A 23,959-nucleotide genomic window follows, 5' to 3' on the forward strand; every position below is an offset into this window, starting at 1 on the left:
CCAGGGGTGTTTCTGAAGCTTACCTGTCGTCCCACAGTTTCGCAGGACACTGTTTGTTGGTGTACTCCTCTTCCTCTTCCTCGCTCCCTCTTGGAGCTGGGCTTGGAGCATAGCCGCTCTGCTTTGCTCACTGCTAGCCCTGGTCCTGTGGACGGCAGCGTGATGGCAGCAAAGCTGATTATTTCTTCAAGTAGAGGCAGCCGTGTATTCCGTGTCGCTGTGCGCATGCCCCGCGCGCTGAAGCTGGAGAACTTTACGTAGCAGTACCCGTAGGGGGGGTGCTCATGCCCTGTGGCCCTTGCTCCTCCCCTAACTATGTAAGGGTACCGCTGCCCCGACCCCCCTCAGTTCCTTCTCACCGCCCACAGCTAGAGTGGCACTCAGTGTGGTGTGTTCACGTCACGTTTTCAGTCTGTTTTCTGAGGGGTTTTTTCCCCCTCTAGTTAGTAGTTAGTAGTACATTCGGTTTAGTTAAGTGTCTAGAGTATTTGGCTCTCACTACGGTTCAAGCATTGTTTGTCTTGGGGTGTCTCCAACAGTGATCCCCACCCAAGGTGCTTTTGTCTTGGTGAAGGGCATGTTATGGAACGGTGCTCCATCTGTAAGTCATTCCAGAAGAGGCCTCTGATGGCCAGAGACTTATGGCTGACATATCAAGGCCCTCACCTGATCGGCGGTTGCCTTCAGAACCGGCAGGTGATATCGCTCCACCTTCGGACCCTGCTGTTTCGCCCAAGAGGAAGCGGAGTTCTCCATACTCTAGTGTGATGAGGAGGAGGTCCCATAAGACTAACTGGAACTGCTCCAAGGCTCAGGGAGACTCTTCCTCTGTTTCTAAGAGGAGTACTTCTTCCAGCACACGGGATGGAGCAGGTCTGTCCAACTACTCCCCGCTACCACACCAGGATCAGCATGGAAAAGTCCACTCTCCAGCTTCGGTTCACACTAAGCTTATTCAACCATTTTAGGTCTCATCCTAGGAGCCTAAACATCGACGGAAAGCTTGAATAATCAGAGTGTAGCAATAGGAATATACTACGGACCGCCTGAGGAGGGTGGTGAAATGCTCAGGAGATTAGACTACAAAAACAAACTCCAATAATGGCAGATTTCAACTATCCCCCTATTGACTGGGAACATGTCACCTGAGGGTGGGATGCAGAGAGAGCATTTCTAGACACCATTAATGACTGCTTCTTGGAGCAGCTAGTCCTGGAACCCAAAAGAGGAGAGGCAATTCTTGATTTAGTCCTAAGTGGCACACAGGATCTTGTCTAAGAGGTGAATATAGTGACCACAATGTAATTAAATTTAACATTCCTTTTTTTGTGGGGGGGAATACCAAGAAATCCACCACAGTAGCATTTAACTTCAAAAAGAAACTATACAAAAATGAGAGGCCAGTTAAATGGAAATTAAAAGGAACAGTCACAAGAGTGAAATGCTTGCAAGCTGCAGAGACACTTAATGTAAAACACCATAATAGAGGCTCCTGCTATATGTATGTCTCAAATTAAAAAAAACAGTAAGAGGATGAAAATAATGCCCCCATGGCTGAACAGAGTGGAAGAGGTAGTTAGAGACAAAAAGATTTCCTCTAAAAATTGGAATAATAAAATCACAGAAACATAGGACTGGAAGGGATCTTGAGGGGTCACCTAGTCCAGTCTCCAGTACTCATGGCAGGACTAAGTGAAATCCTATTGAGAAAAATAGAAAGGACCATAAACTCTGGGAAGTTGAGAGTAAAAGTATAAGGCGGGTCAAAAGAGAAATTGAAGAGCAAATAGTAAAAGACTCCCCCCCCCCCCCCCCAAAAAAAAAAAAAGCACCGGGGGTGGGATCAGGGGGAGCTGTTAGTTTTAAGAACCTCAGAAGCAGGAAGCCTGCCAATCAGTGGGCCACTGAGCAATTGAAGCGCTAAAGGCGAGCACTCAAGGAAGACAAGGACATTGATGCAAAGAATTTATTTAGCTTCCCCACCATCTTCACGGCAGAGGATGTGAGGGAGAATCTCACATCTGAGCCATTCATCTCCAGTGACAGATTTGAGAAACTGTCCCAGACTGAGGCGTCAGTAGAAGAGGTTTTGGAACAAAATGACAAATTAAACAGCAAATTAAAATACGAGTTCTGAAGGAACTCCAATATGAAATTGCAGAACTACTGACTGGTAGGTAACCTATCATTTAACGTGTGTCAGGGCGTTCCCTTTGCTGGTCCCCTCTGCCCAGGATTGTAGTCACCAGTCATCCTTCATAGGTTAGGGAGTGCATCTGGGGTTGCTGAAAGTTCAAGGCCTGTGGAAGGAAGCTTCTCTGCATCTCAGTGTCCTAGAGCTTTGTGCCAGCTACAGTGGCTGTCAGGCCCTTCGAGATGACATCAGGGACTCAGCGGTTCCATGCTCACTGACAATGCCACTGTGATGTATTAGGTGAACCAACAGGAAGGCGCACGCTCCAGCGTGCTGTGTTGGGCGGTGATCAGGCTCTGGCAGTCTTGCATCGGGGAAAACGTTATCCCTGTGACCGATCACTTACCTGGGATCCGAATCACCCAGTGGATGGCCTCAGCAGAAATTTCTCCCTGAATCACAAGTGGTCTCTGAAGCCAGGGTCCTGTGGGCCATCTTTGAAGTTTGGGGCATTCTGACGATCGACCTGTTTGCCACGAAACCCAACAAGAAATGCAGGCTGTACTGCTCTGGAGGGGGTCTCAGTCCAGGCTCTCTGACCGATGCTTTTCACCTGAGCTGGGAACTGGAATTCCTGTATGCTTTGTCTCCAGTGCTGATCATCCCGCTGGTCATTCTCAAGCTGAAATTGGACAGTGCCAAGCTCACTTTCATTGCTCCAGCGTGGCCGAGACAATGTTGGTTCTCTGACCGCCTCACATTTATCAGTTCAGCCTCCCATACCTCTTCTTCACCCCGAACTCCTGACTCAGCCTCATGGTCAAGTTTTGCATCCAGCTTTCAGCTCCCTGCATCTCATGGCGTGGATGCTGCCTGGTTAGAGGAGGAATGATATTTGAGGCAATCTGGCAAATCCAGGGTTGGACGAGACCTCAGGAGGTCATCTAGTCCAACCCCCTGCTCAAAGCAGGACCAACACCAACTAAATCATCCCAGCCAGGGCTCTGTCAAGCTGGCCCTTAAAAACCTCTAAGGAAGGAGATTCCACCACCTCCCTAGGTAACCCATTCCAGTGGTTCACCACCCTTCTAGTGAAATAGTGTTTCCTAATATCCAACCTAGACCTCCCGCACTGCAACTTGAGACCATTGCTCCTTGTTCTGTCATCTGCCACCACTGAGAACAGCCGAACTCCATCCTCTTTGGAACCCCGCTCCAGATAGTTGAAGGCTGCTACCAAATCCCCCCCTCACTCTTCTCTTCTGCAGACTAAACAAGCCCAGTTCTTGCCTAATAGTAGAAAGCCTTCCATCAGAGTGGCCTACTTGGCCAAGTGGAAGCAGTCTCCATGTGGTTGTTAACCTAGGGAGTTAAACTGAAGTTGGCTTGTAGCCAGGACATTTTGGAGTACCTGTTACACCTTCAGTCTTCTGGTCTCGCACCTAGTTCGTTGTGAGTCCACTCGGGGTGATTTCAGTATTTCATCCACCTATCCATGGGAAGCTGGTGTTTTCGAACTCCATGGCAGAGAGGCTCTTGAAAGGAATCACTCATCTCTGCCTGCTGGTTAAAGAGACAGTTCCTTTGCGGGATCTTAGTATGGTCTTAGCAGCTCTTATGGGCCCTCCATTGGTGCCTCTGACAATGTCTTCTCTCTCCGTTCCGTGTCAGAAAACTCTTTTTTTTTTCCCTCTTGTGGCCATAACATCTGCCGGCGGGAGAGTGAGTTGCAGGCTTTGAGGGTGGAGCGTCCTTGCACGCAATTTTCCAAAGACACAGTAACCCTGCAGCTGCATCCTGAGGTTTTTTTTTTTTAATCTAAAGTGGTTTCTCAGTTTCACTTAAACCAAGATGTATATCTCCCAGTGTTTTTTCTCTAAGCCGCATTCAACCCCAGATGAGCAGGATCTTCATACGTTGGATGTCAGGCAAGGTTTGGCTTTTTTACCTGGATAGGACTAAACCTTTCTGATCTTCACGCTGTCTGTTTCATATGCAGATGGAATGAAGGGGCAAGCCGACGATCTCCAAGTGGATAACTTCCTGTACCATGACCGCATATAATGTATCTCCAACTGCGTCCCCTCAAAGGGCGCAAGCTCATCTCATGAAGTCCCCGGCCACATCGATGATGTATCTAAGTGACATTCCTATATTGAACATTTGCAGGGGCTGCCGCTTAGTCCTGTGTATGTACATTTACAAACCACTGTGCCGTTACATCCAGCTCATCTGCAGACTTTGGGAAGGCAATCCCTGTTTAAATGGACTCTGAGCCCCACCTCCTGCTAGTACTGCTTGTGAGTCACCTACGTGGAATACACATCTGCATCTACTCGAAAAAGAAGAAAAAACAGTTACTTTGCATGTATTGAACTGTTCTTCAATATGTGATGCGGACGTACATTCCCCAATCCACCCTCTGTCCCCTCTGCATCGGAGTCTGTGCTCTTGACCTTTTATGTCCAAGGGAGGGCCTACGGGTACTGCTAGGCAGAGTTCTCTAGTGTTGGCATGCCGGGCGTGTGCACACCTCCCTGGTCTGCATTGCATCTCAAAGAACAACCCTTACAGTACAAGTGAATAAAAAAGGCTAATCTTCCTAATATACCCTTCATTAGGAAAAACTTCCTAACTGCCAGGGTGTTTAAGCACTGGAATAAATTGCCCAGGGAGGTTGTGGAATCTCCATCATTGGAGATTTTTAAAAGCAGGTTAGACAAACACCTGTCAGGGATGGTCTAGATAATACTCATTCCTGCCATGAGTGCAGGGGACTGGACTATATGACGTCTCAAGGTCCTTTCCAGGCCTGTGATTCTATGATTCATTCCTGCTCATGACATGCAGATACTAATCTGTCTAAACTCTGATCATCCAAGGATGGGTTTTTTCACTACTCTCCCCTAAGTCTGTCACAATATTGTCTGGAATTACAGTAATGTGGAGCGTAACCATGGCTATGCAGCCAGGTCTTCCAGTCCTCTCCACCTTTCCATGCCCACCGCCTCCCTAGGTAACCCATTCCAGTGCTTCACCACCCTCCTACTGAAAAAGTTTTTCCTAATATCCAACCTAAACCTCCTGCACTGCAACTTGAGACCATTACTCCTTGTTCTGTCATCTGCTACCACTGAGAACAGTCTAGAGCCATCCTCTTTGGAACCCCCTTTCAGGTAGTTGAAAGCAGCTATCAAATCCCCCCTCATTCTTCTCTTCTGCAGACTAAACAATCCCAGTTCCCTCAGCCTCTCCTCATAAGTCATGTGTTCCAGTCCCCCAATCATTTTTGTTGCCCTCCACTGGATACTTTCCAATTTTTCCACATCCTTCTTGTAGTGTGGGACTCAAAACTGGACACAGTACTCCAGATGAGGCCTCACCAATGTCGAATAGAGGGGAATGATCATGTCCCTCGATCTGCTGGCAATGCCCCTACTTATACATCCCAAAATGCCATTGGCCTTCTTGGCAACAAGGGCACACTGTTGACTCATATCCAACTTCTCCAGTAACTCCTCGGTCCTTTTCTGCAGAACTGCTGCCGAGCCATTCGGTCCCTAGTCTGTAGCGGTGCATCGGATTCTTCCGTCCTAAGTGCAGGACTCTGCACTTGTGCTTGTTGAACCCCATCAGATTTCTTTTGGCCCAGTCCTCTAATTTGTCTAGGTCCATCTGTATCCTATCCCTACCCTCCAGCGTATCTACCTCTCCTCCCAGTTTAGTGTCGTCTGCAAACTTGCTGAGGGTGCAATCCACACCATCCTCCAGATCATTAATGAAGATATTAAACCGGCCCTTGGGGCACTCCACTTGATACCGGCTGCCAACTAGACATGGAGCCATTGATCACTTACCCGTTGGGCCCAATGATCTAGCCAGCTTTCTATCCACCTTATAGTCCATTCATCCAGCCCATACTTCTTTAACTTGCTGGCAAGAATATTGTGGGAAACCGTATCAAAAGCTTTGCTAAAGTCCAGGAACAACATGTCCAGTGCTTTCCCCTCATCCACAGAACCGGTTATCTCATCATAGAAGGCAGTTAGATTAGTGAGGCATGACTTGCCCTTGCTGACTGTTCCTGATCACTTTCCTCTCCTGTAAGTGCTTCAGAATTGATTCCTTGAGGACCTGCTCCATGATTTTTCCAGGGACTGAGGTGAGGCTGACTGGCCTGTAGTTCCCAGGGTCCTCCTCCTTTCCTTTTTTAAAAGATGGGCACTACATTAGCCTTTTCCCAGTCATCCGGGACCTCCCCTGATCACCATGAGTTTTCAAAGACAATGGCCAATGGCTCTGCAATCACATCCGCCAACTCCTTTAGCACTCTCGGATGCAGCGCATCCGGCCCCATGGACTTGTGCTCGTCCAGCTTTTCTAAATAGTCCCGAGCCACTTCTTTCTCCACAAAGGGCTGGTCACCTCCCTCCCCATGCTGTGCTGCCCAGTGCAGTAGTCTGGGAGCTGATCTTGTTCATGAAGACAGAGGCAAAAAAAGCATTGAGTACATTAGCTTTTTCCACATCCTCTGTCACTAGGTTGCCTCCCTCATTCAGTAAGGGGCCCACACTTTCCTTGAAGTTCTTCTTGTTGCTAACGTACCTGAAGAAACCCTTCTTGTTACTCTTAACATCTCTTGCTAGCTGCAACTCCAGGTGTGATTTGGCCTTCCTGATTTCACTCCTGCATACCCGAGCAATATTTTTATACTCTTCCCTGGTCATTTGTCCAATCTTCCACTTCTTGTAAGCTTCTTTTGTGTTTAAGATCAGCAAGGATTTCACTGTTAAGCCAAGCTGGTCGCCTGCCATATTTACTATTCTTTCTACACATTGGGATAGTTTGTCCCTGTAACCTCAATAAGGATTCTTTAAAATACAGCCAGCTCTCCTGGACTCCTTTCCCCCTCATGTTATTCTCCCAGGGGATCCTGCCCAACAGTTCCCTGAGGAAGTCAAAGTCTGCTTTTCTGAAGTCCAGGGTCCATATTCTGCTGCTCTCGTTTCTTCCTTGTGTCAGGATCCTGAGCTCGACCATCTCATGGTCACTGCCTCCCAGGTTCCCATCCACTTTTGCTTCCCCTACTTATTCTTCCCGGTTTGTGAGCAGCAGGTCAAGAAGAGCTCTGCCCCTAGTTGGTCCCTCCAGCACTTGCACCAGGAAATTGTCCCCTACACTTTCCAAAAACTTCCTGGATTGTCTGTGCACTGCTGTATTGCTCTCCCATCAGATATCGGAGTGATTGAAGTCTCCCATGAGAACCAGGGCCTGCGATCTAGTAACTTTTGTTAGTTGCCGGAAGAAAGCCTCATCCCATCCTGCCCCTAGGTCCTGGCCAGGATGTTAAATTGCGACTCCCCTGGGTAGAGCTCTGCTGTCTGGGGGCATGGGGAGGTGGAGGGGACAGGGAGACCTGGCCGTGGTTATGCCGTACGTTAGTGGAGGGCTCTGGCATGGCTCTGAGCCATGGCTGCTGTGGGGGAGATGGGGCAAAAGGCATGCATAGCACCACTGCAGCAAGGGGTAGCTGGAGACGTGAGGAGCTGGATGGGAAATCCGATGAAGGTAATGGAAAGGCTTCCACTGACTTCACCGGGCTGTGGCTTGGGCTTGGGCCTAGGCCTGCGGAGGCCAGAACTGGGCATGCTGCTTGTAGGCTAAGTGACTTGCTAGCAAGCTTACCGCCCCTGTCCTGCTGGTGCCCCCCATGACACCCCACGGAGCCACCCCTGGGACCTTTGCCTAGCCAGCCAAACCAAGGTGCCTGAATGGGTGCCATGGGAGAAGTGAGGAGGGACTCCCTGCACCCCCCTCCCTGCTCTAGGGCTCCCTGTACTGTGGGGCTTTCACCCAGACCAGGGGCAGTCTCCTGAGGCACCCAGGCCCCTGTACCGATAGGTCACTCACAAGGTGGCCTTGCTTGCTGCCCTCGACAACGCCTCCCTGCTTCCAAATGTCCTCAGCCATCTGCCTCGCTGGGCTGCCCTCCTTTCCCCTGTAGGCTTGGAGAAGCAAGTCTGACATCTCCTCCTCGTTTGGTAAAGCCTGGCACCAAGCCCTGTGGTTCCAGGCTCCACATGGTGGCTGGTTCATCGGCCTGGACTTGGCTGAGAAGCTGATACCTGTCCGGTGAGGGGGAAAACAGCAGCTGAAGGCACCTGCCCGTGTCGGGAGAGACTCTTGCTCTCCAGTGCAGTGGCCTGTGGAAGCTAAATGCCATGCAGCGTAGACTGTGTGGTGCACATATCTCCTCTGGTCAATGGTCTGGCAGTAACCGGAGCCTGGGAGTTGTCCTTTATCTCCCTTTCCCCAGCACTGTGCCCAAAGCTCACCAGATCCGGTCCACTTCTTTCGTGGGACATCTGGTGGGTCCCTCTTTACCACCAAAGCCCAGGGTATTTAGTTTAGTTGTTGTGATGAGTGTCCGGTAACCAGATTTCAACTTTCAATAGCTCCAGTAAAAGTCAGTCCTGCAGCTGCCCCTGAAGTCAGATGGGCCATTGTTGAGCACTGCTGACATTCATAGAACTATCCAGTTACCACAGCTCTGAACCCACTGATTCTGGGTCAGCGATCCAGTGCAGTTGTGGGAGAGGCTGTGCCACAGGGGACGGAGATGCGTATATGAGGAAAAAATCTTGATAGGTTTCAAATGCTGGAATTGGGAAAGGTTCAGAAAAGGGCAACAAAAATGATTAGGCGTATGGAACAGCTTCCGTATTAGGAGAGATTAATAAGACTGGGACTTTTCAGCTTGGAAAAGAGCCGACTAAGGGGGGATATGATAGAGGTCTATAAAATCATGACTGGTGTGGAGAAAGTAAATAAGGAAGTGTTATTTACTCCTTCTCATAACACAAGAGCTAGGGGTCACCCAATGAAATTAATCGGCAGCAGGTTTAAAATAAACAAAAGGAAGTATTTCTTCACACAATGCAGTCAGCGTGTGGAACTCGTTGCCAGAGTGTGAAAGCCAAGACTATAACAGGGTTCAAAAAAGAACTAAAGTTCCTGGAGGATAGGTCCATCAATGGCTATTAGCCAGAATGGGCAGGGATGGTGTCTCTAGCCTCTGTTTGCCAGAACCTGGGAATGGGCGACGGGATGGATCTCTTGATGATGACCTGTTCTGTTCATTCCCTCTGGGGCACCTGGCCTTGGCCACTGTCAGCAGACAGGATACTGGGCTAGATGGACCTTTGGTCTGACCCAGAATGGCCGTTCTTATGTTCAAATAGAAACAACTGGTTGTGCTAAGTGCTGTAGCCTCACCTGTTCGGCCCTAGCTGGGGGTGTCAGGAAATTGGTGGTGACCATGACAGAGCTGTTATCTTACCCTTGTACGACAAACAAAAGTAGAAATTTCTTTTAGCTGCCACCTACTCTGCCCTAAAGTCAGTGACCTACTTTGTGTCTCATTTGCAAATAATGGCCCAGGGCAGGTTTTGCGTTTTAAGCTGAGTTTGTTTCTGGACAGCAGTCACTCTAAAGAATTGGTTGCTTCTATCCTGCTTGCCATGTTTGTCCCAGTGGGACCCTGGAGACTCCATGTGGGACCAATGCAATCTTATTCTGGAATAAATGTGGCCTCACATGGAGTTATTCAGGAATAGCTACTGCCCTTTAACGCACACCCTGCATTAATCTGAATTAACTTGCACATGTAAACAAGGCCTAACAGAAATGTTTGTCCCAATCCCTTTCCCCCAGCTTGTGCCTAGCGCACAAGGCATGACTTCTGTTTCCCTCCCTTTCAAAGCTAGGAAATGTTAGAAGGGGCTAGAGAAAGATCCCAGTGGTTCAGTAATCACTGAAATGTAGGCCTGGAAGGGACCTCAAGAGGTCCTCTAGTCCAGCCCCCTGCATGAGTAAACCTACACCATCCTTTTGCCATGTTTTTCTAACCTCTCCTTAAAAAACCTCCAAAGAGCTAGGGGTTGCACAACCTCCCTTTGAAGCTTATTCCAGTCCTTACCTATTCTTCTAGTTAGGGGCTTTTCCTAATATCTAACCTAAATCTCTCTCTGCTGCAGATTAAGCCAATTTGCTTCTTTTCCTACCTTCAGTAGACATGAGGAACAGTTGATCACCACCCTCTCTGTATAACCACCCTTCACACATTTTGCAGACAGTTAATGACTATGTCCAGCCTTCCTGTAGCACTCCTTACCTGTAGATCTCTGTGTTGGCACAGCAGTGGGTCAGGATGACTCCCTCCCCGTTCATGGATGGCGGTGTGTAGGGGCGGAGAATGAAGAAGACAGAGCAGAAGTGACTCTGAGAGGGGCCATAGCGGGGCAGGACTGGGAATAGAACCCAGGAGTGTTGCCAACCTCAAGCATTATGAGTCGGAGCCACCCAAAATCACGAGACTTAGAATCCAGCACTCATGACTTCTTTCCCACTGGTTCTCTTTATTATTGAGACCTGGTAGGGGTCACACTTTCAAGCCTCTTCTCTGCCACAACAAGGGCTAGACCCTTTACTTTACTTTTTTTAATTAAAGCTGAGATTCTCCTGCAATCCCATGACTCCAGGAGTTGGGGCTTGAAGAAAAACACCAAATATTGTGAGACTCAGGGTAAAAACAATGCGGTGGCTGCATCTCCCCCTTCCCAGAATGCAGAGACTGGGGGTGCCAGCTCTTAGTCTAATTGTTTTGTTCCCTCTTCCCCCCACCCCCAGGCCAGAAGATTCAGTCTCTGAGATCCCGCTGCTCCCACGCGACGTCCTGCACGTGCTGAGCCAACAGCTGGCGCACTGCGTGGCCCAGATGGCCCGCGAGGAGGTGGCCGAGGCGGGCCTTGGCCAGGCGCTCCTGCACGTCAAGTTCTTTATCATCATCTGCAGGTAGGCTGGAGAGTCAAATTGTTGTTCTGGTGGAGTCTGTGAGAATGTAGCACCTTCCCGCTTGCAGGCCTCAGAGGACCGGATCCTGCTTCCCAAGCCCTCCAGATTTACCAAGCCAGCATAAAACAGCTTCTTTATTACCTTGCTGGTTACTCAGAAGTCCAAACAACACAGTTCCCTTAAAGTGATCCAGCCTCAGGCCTCCATCTAGGTACCCACGCCAAATATGATGAAAATTTCTGTAAATCTTATTTCATCATATAAAAGAAACGGTTCTACCAATCCCAAAGGATCGGACGCATCACCTCCCAGGTTAATGAATCTTTCAGATTTTACCCAAATACGCACTACAGCCAATTCTTATTAACTACACTAAAATTTATTAAAAAACAAAAGAGAGAGAGTATGGTTAAAAGATCAATATACATCCAGACACGAGATCAATTCATTTAGGTGCAGATTCATAGCCAAGATGGTGAGCTGAGTGGCTGCAAAGAGTTCTTTCAGAAGTGAGCTGTAGCTCACGAAAGCTCATGCTCAAATAAATTGGTTAGTCTCTAAGGTGCCACAAGTACTTCTTTTCCTTTTCTTTTTGCGAATACAGACTAACAAGGCTGTTACTCTGAAACCTTTCAGAAATAGTTAATAGTTTATAGTCCAATGTCCAAATATCACATTCAGGGCGTACCAGCATAACTGGGACCCCAATCTTGCAACTCAAACTTCCCCTGAAGAATCTTAAGCAGACCTGAGATGACAGAATCAGGACCCAAGGATCTTTTTTTACAATTTCATGTCTTCTTTGATGAGTTGGGAGTTCCTCGGGGAACAAAAGGTAATTAGGATGACTTTGAAGGAGGTCCATCACCGGTACTTACCTATAGGAATTAACATAAGACTGTTTGCTTGTTCCTCCACCATTCACAGATTATTTGCTATACATTTCAAAGAGAGATGAATATCGAGATATCCCGTGTTTACAATTCATTTAAATGCTCGGATCTTCTTTTGACCTCTGAATTATCAGAATATAACAAGTTGATTACCTTGTTGACCCTACTCATACATATGTAAATACACAAACATTATCTCCCCACATGTCTTCTGTGGGTTATTTATTTTTCTAGCCATGTGTGACACACACACAAACCCAGCGCCCCCTGCCAGAGGGGGGGACCTGACGAGGCAGAGCCCTCTCCCCCAGCGATGCGCTGGGGAGGGGCCCTGTATCCAAGACAGCAGGTTGTACAGTTTCTATCTCTGGTTCTGTTTCCATGGAAACCAATCCACCATCACTTTCAACATTGCATTTTAAGCTCTGGGAAAAAAGACTCTCCCATCCCTGCTGCCCCTGCCCTGCCCTGCCTTGTCTGCAGGTCGCATCTCCGCTGTGGTTGCCTGCAGACAAGTTTTGGGGATCACCTCCTTCTCTTACGGGGCACCTGGTGTCCCTCACGCCTAGTGCGTAGATTTCCACCTAGTGCCCTTTCTAATGGCTGTGTGCTGTAAAACACCATTCAAGGCAGCCCTCTGCTGATCATCCCATAATGAGTAGGACTTTAAGCAGAGGCTGATGTGAGAAGGTACCCTCCCGAGTCCTATTCCTCTCCTCTGCATCCTCCCCCCAAGCCAGAGCTCCCACCACAAGCCCACCTGTGGGTTTCCATTGCTCTGCAGCCTTGGGATTCATGCATTCAGGCAGACATGCCCTGGCTTTGCAGGGCTTGGAAGCGAGAGAGCCTTGAAGTGCAGGTCTGAGTTTTCCTCAGCGTGTTGGATTTGGGGTACAGTTGGGAGGGTTCTTGTGTCCTCTGCCTCAAGCCTAGTTTCATATCAAAATGAACCCAGGGCCCCCCGCTAGTTCCTGGCTGTGGTCGGTAGCCCTCAGCCCTGGCTTCCCCTTCTCCTTTCAGAGCATGAGCTGGTGGTTTTTATTCTGTTGCTAATTTTGTGGTGAGACTATTGTGTTCCTTCAACCATTACCAGCCTTGGCAACACCAGGATGTGTGAAGCCTTTAGCTTATCTTCCTGCTATCTAGCCACCCTGGCCTTTTGCAGTAGGGAGGAGGGACGGCCTGATGCCATGTGGGGCAGGTGAAAGCACTGGGGTCTGTCTCAGTTCCGCTCAGGGCAACTAAGCAGGAGGTGGGTCTGCGCCGGAGTGTCTCGTGGCCGGTTACCAAACGTCTTTCTCAGCTCTGGGTGATAAGAGGGCGCAGCTTAGCTCTCAGCAGCCTTATCTCCTGGAATTTCAGGAGCCCCGGTCGCTGCTCACGTTTCGGGTTGGCCCAAGGGCTGGAAAGGGGGGATGGCAGAGGAACTGTGGGGGCGGGGGAGCCAGGGATGGATGAGAGGAGGAAGGAACGTGGCTAGAGGGGAATGAAGGGAGAATGCAGAGGATACGGTGCTGTCCAGGGGCTTAACCTCCAGACCGCATGGTTCCCCCAACACCAGCCATCCCCACCCCCATCTTTCACTTCGCTGAGGTGCTGAAATCTGCCAGGACAAGATCGAATGTTGCTGCACCCTTGACATGGCTAGGGGGAGTGGAGGGGCTTTCCCTGGATCTTCCCTCCAGAGCCCTTGATTCTGAGCCAGCCCAAGTCTCTGCTGAGCCAACTTGGGGTTTGTTTGGTTTTTTTTTCCGTTGACATGTTATTTCTCAGCGACAGCTGCAAGGTGCGTGCTGCGCTGTCACGTTGCCCTGCCTCGCCCGGGAGAGCAGCCCGTCCTGCTTCAGTCCAGCATCAGGGGTACGTTCACTCTGGAGAGAAGCTGGAACTCGCTCATGGTTCAAATCCTCCACCTTGTGGAGAGCAACTTCGGCGCTAAGAAACCCTGGGTCTTATTCTGACCTCCGCTGTGCTGGGGGTGACCGGGTTGATCCCTGTGTGACACGAGAGCGGAACTGGAGTCCCTCCTTCAAGGGGCCCCCTGATGTCATGCCACGTCCTGCTCCGTTCCGGGAAAGTCTCCAATTCCCAAACCTCCCTTGCTGCCTGCCTCCCGTCCCCAGCGCTTACTGAGCGCTGACAGTCTGTGTGGTTCTTCCTACCCAGGTCCTTCTCTGGTCCTCATGGCCATAGGATTGAAACTCCTTGCAATCGTGAGTGGACTCTCAACGCCCCCAGGAGATAGGGCAGTGCTAGTATTCCCCATTATTTACACAGGGAAACTGAGGCACAGAGGGAGTGACTTGGCCATAGTCACACAATGTGTTGGTGACAGCGCCAGGAACAGAACCCAGTCCAGTGTTCTAGCCACTAGGTCACAAAGTGCCTGGTCCGTCCTTCCGACCCGTCGCGCAGAACAAGCTGCAGTAGGTACGGTCCCTGCCCCAGCTCGGCAGATAATGCAGCACTGAAGTATTTAGTGTCACAGAGAGGCAGGTGCAGTGTTTACCCATTCTACACATGGAGCAACTGAGGCACACAAAGTCACTTGATAAGGCTCCTCCAGCACTTGTCTGGCAGAGCTGGGGGTAGACCCAGGAGTCCTGTTTCCCAGCGCTGCACAGTAACCCTGAGTCTGTCCCCACCTCGCTGTGGGAGCCTTTGCTAGGGGGATGCAGCTGCTTGTATTGTCGGTTCCCCCCCACACACACACGCAACAAGAGCAAGGGAGGGATCCGCATGCTGGCTTGTGAGGTGGGGAGGTGCTAGGGGGGTTCTGTTTGCTTGCCATCGAAAGGGGAAGTGGAGTGAGCAGGGTGAGGAGCGGCCACTTCAATGCCTCTTTCCTGACTGCAGAGCAACGCAGCTTGTCCCCCTGGCTGCCAGCTGGGGCTGTCTGCGGCGCTCAGCGGGAGCCCTGGAGGTGCCAGGGGAGCACGTCCAGCACGCAGGAGAGCAAAGGGGACAAGGCACTGGGAGGCAGGCTACAGTCTGTCCCCACTCCAGTGCCCAGGGTGTAAAGATGCCTGGCTAGTCTCTGCTGTCCGCGTGGGTGGACGATGAGAGGAAGGAAGCTCTGTGTTTACAGCACTGGCCTAGGCTCTGCCACAGACTCACCATGTGACCTGGAAGTCACTTAATTGCTCTGGGCCTTAGTTCCCCATCTGTACAATGGGGTTAATGGCTCTTCCTTCCTCCCTCCCACGCTCTGCCTTGTTTGTTTAGACGGCATGTTCTTGGGGTAAGCATCCGTCCTTGCTGTGTATTTGTACAGTGCCTAGCACAGTGGGGCCCCCATCTCGGCTGGGTGTCTGGGAGCTACAGTAATAGCAGGAATGGGCTATGAGCAGAGAAGCAGCCCTACTGATGCTCAGAACAGAGCCTTGCTCCTGGGGCTCCTATCAGACAGCCCTGATCTTCTTGCTGGGGGATGAATGGAGCCGGCAGCCATCGGGGGAGGGAAGAGGCTAATGTGCAGTTTGCCAGGCTGCTCGGGGTTTGCCCTCTTGGCTGTGTGTAGCTAACAGAAGTCACAGGAGTGAAAACCTTGTGCGTCGGATGCAAGCAGGAGGATCTTTAGCATTTATGTTTCTGTCTTTTCATCAGCATTCCTAGCATCGTCCCCATTGTAGAGAGGGAGACCGAGGCATCGAGCAGGCAAGCAACTTGCCCAGAGCCACATACCATGTTGGCAGCAGAACTGAGATTAGAACCCAGATTTCCTGGCTCCCAGTTCCCCTATTCTTAGCCGCTAGATCAGCTTTCAGTAGCTAAAAATGACGCTGAGGTAGAGTTTCTCACTTCTCCCTGTCCCGTGTGCTGGTGGTAGGCTGGCTTTGTAGGAGATGGTGACGGTGGGGTGTTGGTTTTAGGAGATGCTGAATGGCTCTGAACATTACACATTGCCTTTGGGAGGGGACTCTTAGTTAAACCACTGGTCGCTTCCTGCCTCTGACTTCCCTTAGCTTCCGATCATCCCCAGCCATGAAACATGCCCAGTAGGTCTCTTTCAGCCTTTGCATCCTTCCCCCAGCGCACCCTCAGGGTGGGGATGGAGTTTAGGAGAGGATTAAGAGAGAATGCTGATCCCCGAATGTGAGTGCTAACCTGGACACCCGCTCGCTGTCTGAGTACGTCGACACCTGCAGCAGGAGGTGTCAAGTCCAGCAGCACGAGCCAGACCCGCCCTAGCTCTGATCGGGCTAGCACGTGGGAAATGGAAGCGTGGCCACAGCGGCACAAAGGACTTGCCGTTCCCCGTACGCTCCCGTCTGGGGCACTGGGCACGTCCTCGCACCACCTCTGCTCTGTGTGCGTTTTCAGCGCGCTAGCCCGCTCGCGTGGGCATGGCTCCGGGAGCCGGCATCGATACGTCCAGCTTGAAGTGCAGACGTCCCCGAAGACACAGCACTTGTTTTGTTTTTCCCCCATCATAACTTGCAAATGTTTCTGCTCCCTGGTAAATTTAAATGATCGACAAATGAACAAATCAGCTATTCCATGGCCTTACAAATCTCATTCTTCCACAGCCCAGTACAACCCTCCATTAGAAAATGTTCTGTGCTAGTGAATTCCTTCTCCATTTGCTCCTACCTGTACCCCTTGGCTGGCCCTCCGTGAAGGGCGATAACAGGATTATTGCTATGTATTATGGCAGCATGTAGAAGTCCCAGTCGAGATCACGGTCCCATTGTGCTAGGTGCTGTGTATGCATGTAGCAAGAGACTGCTCCTGCCCTGAAGAGCTTACAGCATCAATGGAACAGACCGGGGGCAGGTGGGAGGGGGGAAGGAAGTAGTATCCCCATTTTACAGAGGGGAAACTGAGGCACAAAGATTGAGTGGCATGCCCACGGTCTCATAGGGAGTCTGATGTCCCAAGTGTCATGGCTGGGGCATGTGCAGTGAGGGCTAGTGGGTGGAGCTGGAGTCTGGGGCCTGGGACCCGAGTCGGGAGCCAGAGTCAGAAGCCAGGTACCAGAGTCAGAGGTCAGACTGCTGGGAGTCCCAGGCCCTTTAACTTGCCCCCCGGGAAGCCGGGCTGCCCCAATACGGTGCACCAGTTCTTGCCGGTACGCCCTACCGGGGCATACCAGCTTATTTTCACCTCTGCTGTTGTCCCAAATGCTATGGCTGGAGATTCAGCCATGATGGGGACACTGGACTGAAGAGAGGGAGTTGAAAGATTGGTCCTGCCAAGAAGAGAGGACTTGACTAAAACTGGTTGGGGAGGAATTTTGGCAGAAAATTTAGTTTTTCTTGGCAAAAATTTAAAATTTTAGCCAAAATCCAAAAGAACTTAAATTCTGAAGTGCTGCTGCAATACCTCATGGGAGTTGTAGTTTGGGTGACTCACCCCTATTCTCATCCATGGAGAGGGCTCCCTGAGTGGACTACATCTCCCATGAAGCAACATGGTCTCTCCTCTGGGTCGGGGACATCATGCATCATGGGAGATGTAGTCCAACCAGGGAGCTCAGCCCATAGAGAAGAATGGGGGGTGGGAGGTGAGGCAACATGTCCAAATACTTCAGGTTTCCTCAGAAAGATGCGGTTTTGCAAAAATTGAAGTTTTTGTAGAAATGGTTTCAATGGAAAATACTTGACCAGCGCAAATCTTGAGCTACCACTCCTGTCTGTCAGGAGCATTTCAAATGTCATTTGCCCATCGAGGTTCTCTCTGATGCTCGGGTTGGACTAAGGGGTTGGTAGGGGAGAGGAGAATCTCGGGTGCTGTGATGGCCCATTGTAGACTGATGTAACTGGAACCTGTTCTATGCCAGGTCCAACCCGGCCTTGTCTGGCAGGGCTGATAAGCCTTCCTGGCAAAGGGTACTTTTTACTGCCCCAGCCCTTGGAAGTTCACTTCTCTCTAGGCAACATTCACTTGGGGCGGAGTTAATTTCCCAAAGGGAATTTGTTCATTTGCCTCTGTGTGTCCTGATCAGAAAGTTCCCCTAGCTGAAAAGGGCTCTCGCCCTGTCTGACTCCCCCATGGCTGGGGAGGTGGATGGACAGACGTGGCCACCCTTTCCTTTCCTCCAGTTTACCGCCTCCCTCAGTGGCAATTATCAAGGGACTTCCCTTTGGCTGAGGAGAGCTGAGTGGGACTCCACCAATGCCTCCCTGAGAGAGGGCAGTGGGCATGGCTGTAGAACTGGGACTGGTTCTGCCTTCAATTACCTTCCCATCTGGGGCAAGCCCAGCTCCACCTCGGCAGCACTCCAGTGCCTCCCCATTGCAGATCTAGAGGAGAACGCTCCCCTTGGGAATGAATGGAATGAGCATCCCCATTTGCTACCGTGCTCAAGCACTTCTTCCAAGGAGCACTCTGAAATGCTAGTCAGACAGCAGGCTCAGCGTTACTGTCGGCTGGTGTTTGGTTGCTCTGTCACACTGTTCTCATCTGCCTGATTGCCTACAGGGTGCAGCGAAAGACACATCAGGTTGAGTTAATTGACCTTGGGACAGTATTAGGGGTAGGGTGATGGCTCTTTTTTTGTTTTGTTTTAGACCCGGACGAGGGGACTACTGTATAGAAGTTGCCCTGAGGCAAGGGGAAGCCATGGATAAATCACTAACTAGTGTGGTGGTAGACTAATTCATTCAAAAACCAGGCAGAGCTCACCTGATTTCCCTCCTCCCCCACCCCCTGCCAATCTATTGCAAATCAAGCTGTACACAGTTTGCAGCTTTCCCCTTTGCTGCTACTTATCTAAACCACTTGCAAGGATTTCTGATCCTCCCCCCCCTTTTTTTTTCCTCTTCTCCCCTTGCAGGAATTTAGAAAATGTCCAAGCTGACAGGACGCCAGTTTTTATCCACGAGGTGCTTAGCTTGCTGTTTGCATGTACAGCCAAGGTAAGCGCTGGCTTCGTAGCATGTGTGTTTGTGCCAGGCACATGCCCAGTTAAACAGGGCCTCTAAATAACCCCACATGGAAATGCTTATGTCTGGGGTTGGCCTGTTGTTGAAATCAACCTGAAATACATATATGAGCTGTTGATATTAAGAAGCCAGCAAAATGCAAGGCCTGTGTTATACAGGAGATCAGACTAGATCCCTTCTGCCTTGGAATCTCTGAACCTGGAATATATTGGCTCTTGGGTCACAGAGCTCTCTTCTAAGGCCTCATCGTGGGTGAAGTGTGTCGCTGACATGTCACACTGGGGCCAGCACACTGTATCCCGCAAAGAACAGCCACGAAGTGGCATGTTCCTATGCTGCACACATGTTCTGCACTCAGTGAGTGAGACTCATGCCGGGGCAGCAGGCCCAGACAAGTCCCGTGGACCATGTAATGCCATAATGTGTGGGTCTGAGTGGGACCCCTCTGCTGGGGTGAACTGGTAAATTATGGAGCTCACATTTTCGTGACTTGAGAGAAGTTCTGATGACTGGCTGGTCCTCTTCCCCTCTCCATCAACCCTTACAGGCGACCCACAGAGATGAAACAAATTGGACGTGTGCCTGATTTATTTTGTTGAACGAAGGCAGCTTGAAAATGATGCTGCCCGTTTAATGCTAGACACCCAGATCCCACCTAGCATGCAAGACTCTAACTGGAGAGCTGAACAGTGACCTCCTAAATGTAGTTAGAGCTGTTGCGAGGGGCAGGGATTTCTTGTATTAGGCTGCATAGAACTTTTTTCGTGGCATTCATGTAATGCCAATGACTAATCAACACTTTGGAAAAGGAAGCCTTTGTTAAAGACTTCACGCCCTCAGCCCTTGTTCAAAAATCCCCAGTAAACATCTCCAAGGCCTCCCAGAGGTCATCCAGAAACACCAGGAATGATCAGACTTGACATTGTGGGGATTTCAAAGGTAAATAACAACCAGGAATAATTAAAACAAAAAAATCAAACCAACTTTTTCAGGCTGCATTTTTCTATCAAAGGAAGCCAAAAATGGTCAGCTGGGTTGTTAAAACATCCTTTGTGGGCATTGGCCACATTGCAATTGCTGCTTAGTATGACGCACCCAGTCATTTGGCTGTCTCCCCCTCTGCCTTTTTTGTTCATCTCCCTCTATTGTGCCCCATAATATGTTAAGATTGTGAGATCTTCAGGGTGGGGACTGTCTCTTTAGTGTGTGTGTACAGCACCTGGTGCAGAAAGGCCCTCCGATCCCAGCCCATGTCCTCTAGAGGACGTAGTAATAATAAAGGTCACCTTCAAGAGCAGTTGCGACAGACTCAAACACACGCTCTTCCACTTACTCTGAAGGAGCTTATGATCAAATGAGTGAAATTAACCTGAATAATAATACAGCATTTCAATAGCACTTCACATCTTCAAGGCACTTTTCAGCAGCACGACTGAATGTTAATGAAGATTATTTAGTGGGGGGTGGGCGAAGGTTTCTTTTGTTTGTTTGCTTGTTTGTTTTAAATGCTGCGGATTAACCAGGTTTCTTCTGTCCTTGCAGCTAAAGAACACCCCGGAGCAGTGTGCCCCCAGCAGGTCTCAGCTAGAGACCGTAACCATCTATGCATTGCACCTCTATGAATGCCTCTTCGACCCCTACCAGACGTGGAGGAGGCAGCTGAGTGGGTGAGTGGGTGTGGAGCAGTGTCCTGTCTGGATGTTCTCACTCTGCTGTGGTCTAGGCACACTGTCACAGCCCGGCTGGCCTGCGGGGTCAAATTCAATGACGAGCCATAATCCATTGCATAAAACCCGTCGGTGTGGGGTCTCGAGACATGTCACTCCCCATTTCAAACATGCAACATGACACATGGGCATCTAATGATTCTGCGCTGCACCACTCCGATGCCTTGGCCGAGTAATTTCAACTCCCCCGCTCCCTGTTAGCTGCTCCCTGCCTGGAATCCTGTCTCACTTCCCCTGCGTTTCCTGTGTTTCTAGGGAAATTGTCAGCATGAAAGAGAAGAGCAAATACAAGTTTGCACCAGCTGCTTTGCCTCTAGAGTTCAGCACTTTCTTCCAAGGTAAATGCCAAACAACCAACTCCCCCGCCTCCATCTCTGGTTGGAGGTTCGTCTGTCTCCAGTGCTGTTATCTCTCAGTTCAGGAGCCCTCCTCCTTCCCTCCCCGTGCTGGAGTGAAATGTCACCCTAACCTTTCCAGCCCTTTGCAGGCAGTTATCGTGCTTAATGACCCTTGATTTCCTCCTCCCCAGCACTGGGGGCTCTCTGTGGTGTTGAAAAGAGCAAAGTTCGTGCATCCAAAAAGCATGCTCGCGCTTCCCAGATTTCCTCCCTACAGTCGGGACCCCAGTGCTGCCAGACGGCAGCTGTTAGCCAGCAGTATGTGTTGAGAAGGTGTATTTGCATATTACCCAGTATCCCATTCTGCTTCTCATGACCCTGTATCCCAGAGGAGTGGGGACTGAGTGCATTGTTTCAAATGCGGGTGGGGAGTGAATCTAGTGCTGGCGAAAGGTACTAGTTTACCAGCCTTGGAGATTGGACCCACCTGTTTGTCCACCTAGCAGGGGCAGCAGCCAGTGTGCCTACTGCTTAATTTGAAAGACTCGCTCCTTGGGCGTCAGAGAGGAGTTGACTCTCCAGACCCGTTCAGTGTGGGCCCCCTCTGCTGAGGCTGTCTGCAAACGGGCAGGGGGTTAGTAATGTGGACGCTCCTCCACTGGGATGCTGAGCAAGTTCCACGCAGTAGCATTGGCCTGGTCATGTGTGTCAATGTCTAAATTTCTCCTGCAAGCCGTTGAACGGCTGGGTTTTGTTCTCGTTTTGCTTGGACACCAGGAAGGCTTCCTGGGGGCTTTCCTAGCTACCAAAGCCACCTCCCGTCCCTTCTGGGCCCATTCTCTGTGGGCTTGCAAGGGGAATTCCACACAGTGGTTGGAGTTCCCTTTGCTCCTTGCTTTCCTCTGACTTTTGAAACCGTCTTGCCAAAGGCGCTGTGTGCCTCTGGCTGAACCTGGGAACACCTTTACCCCACATCCCTGGGGCCGTAAATAGCCTTGTGTCAGTTTCTAGGCACGGTTCCCCCAACCAGCGAAGAAATTTCCTTCATTGCCGGAGCTGAGCGCTCGCTGTCTCGGACTCTGAGCCTGACCACGTTGACTCTTTCCACTCAATAACTTCTGTAACAAACTTCCTAAGGAACACAGCACAGTGCCGGGGGGGAGGAATATTCCTGCTTGGAACCAACAGCTCAGAGGCTGGGGATAGGCCTGGAGGTTGGGAGCCGTCTGGGGGCTTTCACTGGCAGTGCTGAGACGCACCACAAGGCGGGAGGCTTTGGAAGCACTGTAAGGGGGACTAGATGGAACGTCCTGGCTGTTTGCACAAGAAAGGGTGGGCTTTTGCGGCTGAAGGGCTGGTCTGGGACGTGGAGCTCTGCACTCAGTTCGCAGCTCTGCTCCAGACTCCCTGCACCACCTTCCTTAGCCCTTCCGTGTCGCCCCCTCTGTAAAATGGGGGGAAACGTCCTGTTCCTCCTGCCCTTTGTCTCTCCTGTCCGTGTAGGTTGTAGGCTCAGTGGGGTAGAGACTGTCTTCCTGTGTCCAGGACAGTGGGGCCCTGATCTCCGCTGGTGCTGCTATGAGCTCATTCATTTCAGCCTCCCTCCAGGAGAGGACGATGGCAGCAAAGACAGAGGGAGGGGGAACGCTGCGCATTGGAGCAGCAGTGTGGGTGGCCCCCCAGTTCCCTTCCAGCCTCCTGGTGGGAGCCTGCACTGATCAGATGGGCCAAGAGCTGGCCATGGGGGATGGCTCAGTGGCTAGCATCGGTACACGCCGTGCAGTCTCCTCACCGTTGTGTGTTTGCTGTCTGTGGCCAACCAGGCTCAACCTGGGGCCCTCGTCTTGGTGCCATCCAAGTGATGATGGAGGCTCTGGGAAGTGTGACTGACCGCACCCTGCCAGTCTCATTGGGCTCTCCCCCGAGAGCTATGGCCACCAGAAATAACCATCACTAGCAGCAGCCCAATAACATGTCTCACGAGAAAACGGGTTCGTCCTGCCCCTCAGAGTGGCATCGTCCTCCCTGCCCCAGCCAGCTGCTTCGTCCCTGAGGAGCAAGTGACTGCTTCTGGGGAGGAGGACGGGATGCCCAGGCTGCTGCTCCGTCCCATTACCGTGTCCCTCCGCGTGCTGATGGCATCTAAAGAGGAAGAGTCTTGATTGAACAGGGCGGAGCTGCTTCAGAAAGCTGTGTGTGGGGCTGTCTTTCCAGGAGCTGCAGCCTATGAACCTCTAAACTTGACCCCCTTCACTTCACAAATTAACCTTGCTGTCCTTTGTACTGGAGATGAAAAGCCCAGTGCAATCTGACCGTAAGGGGGAGAAATAGCTGGTTGCTTGCCATGCTGTAGAAATATGCTTTGGACATTTTCTTTACTTTTTAAAAGCCCCATTCCCCACCCCAGCTTGGGGATATTTTTTTTTTTTTTTTTTTTTTTTTACATTAGAAACTCAGGTCTTGGCTAACCTGCAGTTCTTGGAGGACTCTGTGGTGGCTGGAGTGAAACCTGCTTGAAGGAAAAGGATTATTTCTGTTCACTATTAAACTTTATTCTGTGCTCGCTTAACTCAAACACTGAGAAAAACAGACCTCTTTTTGAACCATTCTTGCATCTTCAGTTAAGTGCTGCTTTCCCCTCCCCACCTTCTGTTATGCTTCTTCAAAGCACACAGAATCTTGGCCTACACTTCCCCCCCCCCCCCCCGGCCCCCACCCCTCAAAAAAGTTCTGCTTGTTTTAGAAATGTCAAATCTCATTTTTCCTGTTCTTGGTGGAAGTCTTGTTGGAGGACCAGGGAGCTGGAGTAAGAGCTTTCTTAGCCTTTCATTGAAGGAGGGTTGTTTTTTTTAAGAGCTTTTCTCCCAGCTGTTTCTCGGGCATTGCAGTTAAATAGGCATTATGCAAAATAAACATAGTTTTAGACAATCTGACTTAAAACTTCATAGGTTTTGCTTCCCAGATTACCCAACCTCTTTCATTGTCCTGTACTTGGAACTCATCCAAGAACAAGACCTGAATTTCTAATGGAAAACATTATTTTTGAAAGGTTTCAGAGTAGCAGCCATGTTAGTCTGTGTCTGCAAAAAGAACAGGAGGATTTGTGGCACCTTAGAGACTAACAAAT

At 50.4% G+C, this 23,959-nt stretch overlaps 1 protein-coding gene across 1 annotated transcript in view; it reads left to right on the forward strand.

Moving 5' to 3' along the window:
• The window catches only part of NBEAL2 (neurobeachin like 2), a 111,482-nt gene that overhangs the window by 9,857 nt on the left and 77,666 nt on the right, over positions 1-23,959 (forward strand). Inside the window, 4 exon segments of the mRNA XM_037891295.2 lie at positions 10,823-10,987; positions 18,659-18,740; positions 20,310-20,434; positions 20,750-20,832. Of these exon segments, the coding sequence (XP_037747223.1) occupies positions 10,823-10,987; positions 18,659-18,740; positions 20,310-20,434; positions 20,750-20,832 (455 nt within the window).

Source organism: Chelonia mydas, chromosome 2 (assembly GCF_015237465.2).
Source record: "Chelonia mydas isolate rCheMyd1 chromosome 2, rCheMyd1.pri.v2, whole genome shotgun sequence".
Taxonomy (NCBI): Eukaryota; Metazoa; Chordata; order Testudines; family Cheloniidae; genus Chelonia; species Chelonia mydas.